Consider the following 10,737-nt stretch of genomic DNA (forward strand, 5'->3'; position numbering starts at 1 on the left):
TAAGAAAATCTTAATTCTAGTAGTACTAATTTATATACAGCAAAAAATGATTTTACAAAAAAATTAAGAAAAAAATCGAATAAATGCTGGGCATCTCATCAAGAACACTGGAACCAAATCTTAAATAAATTGATCTACTCTTCCATTCCATGTTCCCGCACGGGCCCCACCATGTCTTTACCAGATTCCTTGATCGATAAAGCCAAAGAAAGTTGCAGCTGTCATCCACATTCATTATTGCTCCCCATGCAATAACACCAAATCCACGCTGGAACCAAACTTCTCCTCCAATCACAACCCATCACGTGTCGCTCTTCAATTCGCCAGAAACCGTATTAATGGACCTCCGGTGGGACCTACCGAGCTTCTGACTCAGACTCAACAAGACCTGCCATGTGGCATCGCCAACCTGGACTTCATTGTTGAAAAGTAACGCTTGCCTTGTCTTCGGGTCCCACAGGTTCCATTGAATCACGCTGAGGTTCGTGGCAACCACGCGCTCCAGGATCCGGTCTAGCCTCCCAACATCTTTCTCCGCCACTGTTAGTGATATCTCCGGCCACCGCACCGCGGAGGAGAACGGTAACCGGATACCATCTGCGATGATCACCGGTATGCACCCCAATGCAACTGACTCAACCAGTCGAGGACTCCACGGGGCCCACCCTAGCGGACACAAACAGAAAACTGACCGCGCGATTTCCATCTGGTAACCGGCAAACCTCTGCCTTCGCAGGTAAAACCGCCAGTCATTGTTGAACCTTCGCCATATAGTCGTCCGCACTTGCCTTCATAAAACAAAAAACATGGGTCAATTACTCAATTCAGTTCACCAATAGTTAGTAATGATTACAACTTTGATTAGATGCATTATTATTACTATTATAATTATGACTTAAATATGTTTTGGTCCCTGAAAATATAGACTAAATATTAGTTCTAGTCCTCAAATTTTGACGTTACATCTAATTTGCCATGGTGCGAACACCCACTTACACAATTCAGTATCACTTAGACTAGACAAGTAACAAAACATAGCGACAACTATTATAGGGCTTGTCTACATGCACATTCAAAAAAATTTAGATTAAATCACTCAAATTTTAAGTGGATTGATGATATTTAAAATAAGGAGAATTTCTAATTCATTTATCTTAAATATCATTAGTGTATCTAGGATTATGGTAATTTAACATAAGTTTTTCTTAAATCATTTACACAACTGCACCATGATTGAATTGTGTAAATGGAGAGTTTCACAGCGCTCCAAATCAAATAATTAAGGTAATCAATGATTTGTGGGGTCGTATTTACTTACTTGCTGTAAAATCGTCCACTAATATTCTTAGGATGAACCTCCATTTTCCCCCGGAAAAACGCCAAAATGTCTCGCCGGCCATTCACCGGAGCTTTCTCCAGCGTTCTGCTCACACTTTCCGGCGAAACGTAAGGTGGAATCACCACATTCTCAACGTCCTGACACGGATGCTGGTGAACAACGCCGAACGTCTGCAACACAATCGAGTTCTTCAACATTTCTGGAATCCCATCAGCCATCGCCACATGCTCCTTCACAAAACGAAAAACAACAAAAAAATCAGCACAAAAAGTTTGATTTATACAACATTTGTGAAACGGGCATTTTGGGTTGTGTTTGATTGACGCACCATGGTGTGGAAGCATGCTCCGAAGTCATGGGAAGCAACAAAGACGTGGTCGGAGCCTCTGCTTCTGTTCCAGAACGGGTGCTCGCCGGAGATGAGCTGAACCGCGGAGTTGATGAGCGAGCGTGCGTGACCGATCGCCGGGAAGCCATTGACGGTGCTGAAGTTGCAGGAAACGTAGACGGGGACGAAGAAGAAATCAGCTTCATGTGGGTCGAGCGTTCGAACATTGCTCGTCAACAATGCTCTGTGAATGGCAACCTCTGAGGCGAATAAATGCGTTCTGCATCTCTCATTCACGAGCCAATCGGTGTTGTATTTGGAAGGGAGATCGTAGATGAAGACCTTCAAATCGTTCAGCACCCCTGCAACGAAATGGGTCATCAAGAAAATCAGAACAATGCAAACTGTGTTAATCTGAAACTGAAAATGCTGAAGGGTTTGTACTCTGTTAGTTACCTGAAGTGTTGGTGGATTCGAAAAGGGTACGAGAGGGAACAACGCTGGATTTGGAGTTTGAGATTGGTGGTGGGGTGTTGTTGGGGTCGTTGCTGATGAGAAATGAGGTGAAGAAATAGAGGGAAAGAGAAAGCCAGAGAATCCATTTGTAATATGAGTAGAAGCAGCATGTTCTGCTGTCTTGTTGAGGCTTGAATCCATTTTTTTGCAGGAGCTTCATCCTCACATAGAAGCCTCTGTTCTTTGAGGGTCTCTTGAGTTCCGACATTGCATTTAAAATCCAAAGAAAGTGAAAGGGTGTGGCAGTGGTGGTAGTTGAGAGAGAGCTTTCGGATTCTGGTCTGAGAAGAAGTGGAGACAAAGAAACAGTGATAGGAGAAGAGAAAGGGGAAGAAGTGAAGGACTAAGAAGAAGGTATAAGTTTGTTGGCAAATCGTTTTTGCACCTAGAATAAACAAATGGGGATTTCACTTAACTAATACTCCATGTTCAAACGAAAACAGTTGCAGCATTTAGTGATTTTCTTATAGGGTTTTGAGTTTTATATTCTGGTTCTTTGAATGTGCATTTAATTTTAATCAATGTTGAAAAACAGGGTAGGGTAGAAAGAGAGATGAAGAGAGATTGGTTATGTTTGAGTCACGTGGTGATGGATCAGAATGTAACTCGGCGTATGTATCGGTTACTATGCTGCTTTTGGTCCTCTGATCAGTATTTGTCCTCTCAAATAACCGGATTGGCCATCAACAGTTCAATATGATACTTTTAGAACTTGTTTGTAGCTTTGTTATTAACGATTATCTAATGAGATAATAAGAATCATAATATAAGAATAATTATTAGTCACAATAAGTCCTAACACATTTTGATCACTGAATAATATGTATGAAGAATGATTTATTAAGAAAGTTTTACCTATTTAATAGAATTTCCAAATCTCAAAGAATTAGATTCATGACTGACAGCTAGCTAAGCAGATTGCGGAATGCCTTAAGTGCAAACATAAAATAAGACTTATCACTATGGTTTATAATAATGAGAGGAACATGATACCATTACCACGACCTCAAAGGAAGATAGCACAGCTAATGAAGCTAAATCCTGTGGTTGAAAGCCGTAGATTGCATTTGATGCTGTGCAATTATGAAGGCAGAATAAAGAGTAATGATATATACACACCTCATTTTTAAAACACTTCATTTCCACCTCTTTTTGTTTCTATCTCTCTCCTCTTATCATCTATCACATCTCATACTTTCTCTTTCTTACTTTTTTCTTTCTTCCTATCTCTCTCCTCATTCCACCTCTTACACCTCAAAAAGAGGTGTGTATGTATAATTATTCCAGAATAAAACAGAACATGGAGGTTTTTAATTCTCTACTATTAAAAAACCTTTCCTTTTTTCTTTTATCAATAAGTGATGGGTGGATAAGAATCATAAGATGCTAGCTTCAATTTACTAGTAGTAGTTCTTATCACACCCAACCCAATTAAGACTAGCAACAATTAATTGCATGAACATGCATAAACAAACAGTTGAAAATGTTCGAAATGAGATTGGAATTTGGATTAAACATTTCAAGGACATAGAAATTTGACAGTGATGGAGAAAAAATTGTAAGTAAACAATAAAATTTGAGAATGAAAGAAAGAAATTGTGGCTACTACAATCTAAAAAAGGTCAAAATAAAAAAAAAGGCTGCTAATATTAGTATAACTAGTAAATAAACATTGTTAAGCAATAAAATCAAGTAATCAACATATATAATATTGCAAAGTTCTTGATACAAATGTAACGACATGCTGTAATATACTAACTCACACGACAATGGTGTGATATATCTTCAGAGTAATTTGTTGTAGCTAATTAACCACGGTTCTCAAGAATACATGTATTTCAATTCTTATGATATGTATGATTCATTAGTATTAAAATTATGGAGATTTAACTTAACTCAAACGCTAGCTCAAGAGTTGAGGTTTACATTACCATTTATAAGTACTTGTTTGACCACATCTCTAACCAATGTGAGACTCTAACACACTCCCTCATGTCCAGGGTTAGACTTCTGGAGCGTGGAATGAAACGGGTGACCCAAATACAAGGAGTCAACAAATGGATCTATGATAGGCTCTGATATCATATTAAAATTAGGGAGACCTAACTTAACTCTAAAAGCTAGCTCAAGAGTTGAGGTTTGCACTACCATTTATAAGTGCTTGATTGACCACATCTCTAACCAATGTGAGACTCTAACAATTAGCTTCATAAACTATGGTAAGAATAAATAATTAAATATAGTAGCATCGTTGGTGGGAAAATTATCTTAATTCCTTAAAAAAAGGTGTTTGTTGTGGTACCTTAAGCTAGATTAAGACGTGATACTCGAAATGAGTTGGTTCGATAATAAAGACTTACGTACCGGTTAAAATTTTAATTTTGTTATATCTTAGTAATGCAGTGTTCCATTCTTAGGGACGTGGGATTTGCGAGTTGTGTTTTCTGAGCATTGTTCATCCGTCAACCATAGTCATTTTACGCGCATCACCATCATCATCATTCGTTTCCACCAATCGTTCATTTTTCATTAAAAAATGAATTTCATGAGATGGAGTTAATTGATAAGTAAAGTAAAATCTAAATATGTAGTATTTACCTTGAATAACATGATAATAATCTATTAAATTATTTAATACGGGTATCATACCCAACAAAAATTAAGGGTACCACATAATTTACCAAAAAAGAATTGCGTGTTTATCTTCTTGAATGCGGCTAAGCATTGAGAATTTATGACGAGTGATACTTACAAAAGATACTTCGATATTTAAGTCACCTCAAGATCAGACAAATGATTTTAAAGTCAAAAGAAGCAATGCGAGAGTAAATGAATTATATTATTCCTTACAGTGTGATCAAACTTGTTTATATATTGTTCCGCCGCTGATCTAGCTGAGGCAATTCACTGTTTGTTAACCTGTCACTTAGGTCGTATAGAGGTTTTAGCCTTGTTTAAACGGACTTGATCACAATTCTAACAATTTAGCTTCATGTTGAGTCAGTTATTTAGAAAAGTGAAAATTATGTGTTTGGTCATTAATTGTAATCGACCAACTTGTTTATCATGTAGTCATTTAAACCGACCAAAACATGAACTAAATGGATGGTGAAGATTTGCCGTTTGGGTTTTTCCGCGAAGAGATTTTCTAAAATTCAATGTGGATGACACTTCTAAAGGCAACCCCGGGGATACTGGTGTTGGCGGAGTGCTTAGGAATGGTGATGGTTTAGTACTGGGATGTTTCTCAATAGAAATCGGAAGAAAATTGGCCTTCGAAGCCGAGGTTGAAGCGATCTTGTGTGCTTTAAAATTCTGCAAGGAGTTCAATGTAAAAAACTTGTCCACTGAAAGTGATTCTTCAATAGCTATGGGGTGGGTAAGCAATGTCTCATCTAGACCGTTGAAGCTAATTAACAAGCTTAATGTCATTGATTTTCTTCAAGTCGAAGTTTATTATGTAGATGTTAGCCATATATATAGAAAAGCAAATGTTTTTGCAGATGGATTAGCCAAACAAGATTATAATAGGGAGAGTCCTATTTGGGGTGCCCCTATTTGGGCCCTCAAAAGGACCATTTTTCTTTTGTAATGTTGTTTCTCAATTTAATAAAACTGTTTGTTAAAAAAAATAAAAATCAACTAAATGGTTATTTAGCTGACCGAAACACATGTTACTGTCCAATTTGACAATTAGGATACCTTGAATGAAAACTCACATGCCTTAGTGAAGCACTGTCACACATATTAAATAAGTCCATTTGACAGTTCAATCATTATAATCTCTAGTGTTATGGCAGATGGAGATGAAGCAATGTCCATTAAATACAGAATTTGTGCATGGCTAATATTCCTCAAAAGGAACTAGGATCTTTTGATAAAGTGGAAAGTCATGCAAATGATGCAATGAATTAAGAAGAAACAATAATCAAACTAGGAACTATTAAAGGATGGACCGCTCTAGTGAGGAGGAGTTTGAGTTGGAAAAGGTCCCAATAGACCCCACAACACTGCGGTCTGAGCTGTGCGAGCACATGCTGAACCTGAACATGTTATATAAAGATGAATCTCCCTCTCCAATTATTAGAGGAAAAAGGTCAATGAAAATAGCCTTTGGAAATTGGGAACATGTTCCCATATGTGCATGTGGGAAATTAGAGTGATCCACAAAGCTGATCAAGACTAAAGAGGAATATTGAATTGAACTTAAAGATGCTGGCAAATGATTAATGGTAATTTATACCTTTGCTTGGGTTTTGATTTGAGGGAGTGGCTTGTGTGGGGCCTCCATTAGTATATTTCTTCTGTGATTACATTTATATGGAGGAGGAAATCAGGGATATATACTATGAAGCCAAAGGGATTGCATCTCAACAACAACCTCAGCAGCTAACTCACTTGTTGCATGTGTGTCTTTCTTTGGTGTCATGTTGGTATATGAAGCTTAGAGCCACAACCAGTATTTTCAAAATGGAATGGTCAATGGATATTTTCCGGGGAATTTAGTGCAGAAAAATAATTTTAAAATATTATGAAAAAACATTTTATTTTAATAACCCATATTGAGTCTTGCTCTGGAAATGAAGCAGAATGCCTGTTCTTAAATTTTTTTATTTTTTGTGTTTATTTGTTGTTATTTGTTAAGAACTCCCAAAAAAGAAAAGTGTTGCTGCTATGTTGTTAATGTTATAGATAGATACACAGTTGTGCCAACAAACTTGAAACTAACATTGCATCATCACACCCCTTAACATCCTGCTATGTTGTTACCCTGATCCTAACTACTTTAATAATGTTTCAAACATCATTCAGGTTTCAATGTTGAACACAGTTCATTCTTGCTTGACATCAAGCACCAATTTTCCAATGCCTTTAGCATTTTGCATGCCCCTTTTCATTAACCAATATCTTAAGAAAATTTAAACCTTGTTCAATTCAATTTCAAAAACCGTTTTTCCAAAAGTTAATTAGCCATGGCTAGCAGAGGCAGCAGCCATGGCCAATCTTCTGATTTTGCATTACACAGAATGAGAGGTAGATGGTTTTCTCTCTATGCAGCATTTCTAATCATGGCAGGGAGTGGAACAATGTACTTGTTTGGAATCTATTCAACAGAGATAGCTCTTAGCCTAGGATATGATCAATCAGAACTCAGATACTTGACATTTTACAAAGACTTTGGTGCAAACTTTGCTGTCATGAATGGCCTTTTTGCTGAGATAGCCCCATCATGGCTTCTCCTTCTTCTCAGTGCAGGGATGAATTTCTGGGCTTACTTCATGATATGGTTGGCTGTTACACAAAGAGTAGCTAGACCTGAGTTATGGCAAATGTGTTTCTACATTTTCATTGGAGCCAATGCCCCTAATTTTTCAGGCACAAGAGCCATTGTCACAAGTGTCAGAAACTTCCCAGAAAGTAGGGGTGTTGTGCTGGGTCTCTTAAAAAGCTACATTGGATTAAGCGGACCTATCTTCATGCAAATTCACCATGCCCTTGGCGGAAATGACTTGAAATCGTTAATCTTGTTCATCGCATGGTTCCCAGCCGTCATTAATCTCGTGCTCATGTTCGCGTTCCGCGAAAAGAAGTTTGTGAGGCAGCCTCAGGAGATGAGGGTGTTCTACCATTACCTCTATGTTTCAATTGCCATGGCAATGTTTGTGATGGCCTTTACAATTATTCAAAAACATGTTGAATTCTCTCAAGTGGGGTATGCAGGATGTGCCATGGTGGTTTTTGTGATGCTCTTTGTTCTCCCTCTTCTAATCTCCATTAGAGAAGAGCATTTTGATTGGACTATAAACAATTCTTACAACAAAACCAACATTGAGAATGTCCCTAGAGCGATTCAGATTCAACCCAAAGTGAATGGTTATGAACATGGAAATTCAAGTGAAATGTCATCGTTTTTCGACAAAATATTCAACAAACCCGGAAGAGGTGAAGACCACACAATTTTACAAGCAATTCTAAGCATGGACATGATGTATTTGTTCATAACAACAGCTTGTGGAATAGGGACAGGACTAACCGCTATAAACAACTTAGAGCGAATTGGTGAGGCATTGGGGTACCCTTCAAGAACCATACAAGCATTTTCATCCCTTCTAAACATATGGAACTATGTTGGGAGAGTTTTCTCTGGCTTCGTCTCGGAGTATTTGCTTCGCAAATACAAAATCCCACGCCCCGTGATGCTAACATTTATGTTAGCTTTGTCGAGCGTTGGCTACATTCTCATTGCATTTCCCTTTAACGGGTCCATTTACGTGGCGTGTGTGATCATTGGATTCTCATTTGGTTCGCAATTGCCATTGGTGAACGCGATCATTTCGGAGCTTTTCGGGCTCAAGCACTTCTCAACATTGTTCAATTGTGGACAATCAGCGAGTCCTCTTGGTGCTTACCTCTTGAATGCGAAGATTGTGCAGCCTAATTATGAGAGGATGTCAGATAGTTTGATAGTAGAAGGTGCAGGTGTTGGGAACATGATATGTTCAGGGGAGGTTTGTTTCAAAGACTCTTTCACGGTTTTGGCATCGGTTGCAATTCTTGGAGGTTTTGTTTCTCAAATTTTGATGGAAAGAACTAAGAGATTTTATGAGGGAGATATTTATAAGAGGTTTAGAGATCCTCCTAACAATAATGCAGAGGAACAAACATCTTCATCCTCAGCTCGGTGAAAAGACATTGAGGATATAGACATAAAGTTTGTTATGAAGTCATTTGAGGCAAAACATGTAGATATATTTTTTTTTTCTTTTCATGTATGGAAATTTCCTTTTTATTTAATATTTTTTGGTGAACAAGAAAAAGGATCCATTAGTCTGACACACTTTTGGTCCTGTACTCAAGTGGTTACTTTATTTTACATTGGACATTTTTTATTTAATTATTTAAGTGAAATGATCCATATAATAAATATATATTATCACATTAAAAAAGGATAACAAGAATAAACCAATTGAAATTTAGAAAATGATAAAATCAATTAAGTGATCAAATAAAGAATAATATTTTGGTGGACCGTTTAATTCAATTTTTACCATGAAAATGACTAAATATTTAAAAAATTAGTTTAGAGAAAAATGACTTAAGGTATGGAACCCTTCACTTTTGAATGAGTACCAAAGAAATTGCGTATTTCGGTCTAGTGGTTCTAAATTAATAAAAAAATGCAAATAAGAACATTTTTTTCCAAAAACATGCAACTAATTTTATTTTTTAACAACAAAATGAATTAACAAAAACATGCAAATAATAACAATCAATAAATTATAAATTATTTTTGACATCTTTGTCCTATAAATAAAAATATTATGCTGTGCACTTATGTAATCAAGTAAACCATCGGTTCGAATAAAAAAACCACCAATTAAATAGTATGTGATCTTAAAGTGTCGAGGGATTTGTCGACGTGAAATACCTTAGTGAAAATAAAAGTTACATTGGTTAGTAAATATTATATATCGTTGTTAAAAAATTTGATATGATGTTTTTTTATGTTAAGTTGATATGAAGTTATAAATATTAATTGATGCACTTATTTATTCAACAAGCTTTGGCCTAGCGGTTACCCCACCCACCTCTACCCATGCTTGAGGTTTCTGGTTTGAATCTCAACCTTGTCATTTCTTTTTTTTTGAAAACGTTATCCCCAAACTCTAGGGTTCCTTAGGTTACTAAGGGAAGCAGACCCTTAGGGTTCAAGATGTACTTTGGTAGAAGTGAATGACCGGGTCATCACCATGTGAAGGATTGGGAGGGACACAACCCTCCAAACCCTCAAGCATATGCGCTTGATAGGCTTAAGAAGTGCAATGACAAATGATCGAGTCATCGTCACACGATAGCTCGAGAAAGACACAGTCTTCCAAATCCTTAAGCGTGTGCACTTGATGGGCTTAGGTGTTGTGCTAATGACTCATTTATCATCGCATGATGTCTCAAAAGGGACAGAAAATAATTGACACACAACCATGCCATGCAAGAAGGTTAGTTGACCGAAACTTAAACTAACGAAATGATTAATTTGACTAACGTCACATGATTTGAATATGATAACCTAACGTTGATTGAAGTATGAAGGGAGAGTATAAATTGGATGAGGTTCCTCAAGAACGAAACAACACTGCCCACACAACCACTGATCTCTGCAAAAGAGGAACATTCCCTTCGATCTGGATCTCTGCTCCCCCTCCTATACGGAAGACAACACTAATAAGGGACACCAAGAATTTAAGAAGAGTGAATTAAACCAGCATTGCAGAGGAAGAGACTATTGTTACCTAATCAATTTGCTGGAAGGTGGAGGAGAGAAATTAGGAATTGAAGAGGAGGACCTTCATTGGGCAACTGAATGAGCTTTATGGATAATCTTCTGAAGATTCTATGTCTTTCCATTTTCGTCTTCTCTTGGTGTGCATCGTTCCCTCTCCCGCGTAGAAACCCTAATTTGAAGCATAAGAAACATGATGCTTTATCTTCTTGGTCAGTGCCTTAGACCCACTTATGTTTTGTACTTCCCCTTACTTTAAGTATTCGAAGCTAG

The 10,737-nt window shown here is 37.3% G+C and overlaps 2 protein-coding genes across 2 annotated transcripts; one reads left to right on the forward strand and one right to left on the reverse strand.

Annotated features, from left to right (window-relative positions):
* LOC130748781 (probable glucuronoxylan glucuronosyltransferase IRX7) lies at positions 1-2,677 on the reverse strand. Its single transcript, XM_057602026.1, has 4 exons — positions 2,124-2,677; positions 1,668-2,029; positions 1,319-1,569; positions 1-788 (listed from the first exon to the last, which is right to left on the reverse strand). The coding sequence occupies exons 1-4, from the start codon at positions 2,389-2,391 to the stop codon at positions 302-304; spliced, it is 1,368 nt and encodes a 455-aa protein (XP_057458009.1). The 5' UTR covers positions 2,392-2,677; the 3' UTR covers positions 1-301.
* A 4,479-nt stretch (positions 2,678-7,156) lies between these two features.
* On the forward strand, positions 7,157-8,869 carry LOC130743781 (uncharacterized). The gene has a single exon (XM_057596010.1). It carries the CDS (start codon positions 7,157-7,159, stop codon positions 8,867-8,869), a length of 1,713 nt encoding a protein of 570 aa, XP_057451993.1.
* The last annotated feature ends 1,868 nt before the right edge of the window (positions 8,870-10,737 follow it).

This window comes from Lotus japonicus, chromosome 3 (genome assembly GCF_012489685.1).
Source record: "Lotus japonicus ecotype B-129 chromosome 3, LjGifu_v1.2".
Taxonomy (NCBI): domain Eukaryota; kingdom Viridiplantae; phylum Streptophyta; class Magnoliopsida; order Fabales; family Fabaceae; genus Lotus; species Lotus japonicus.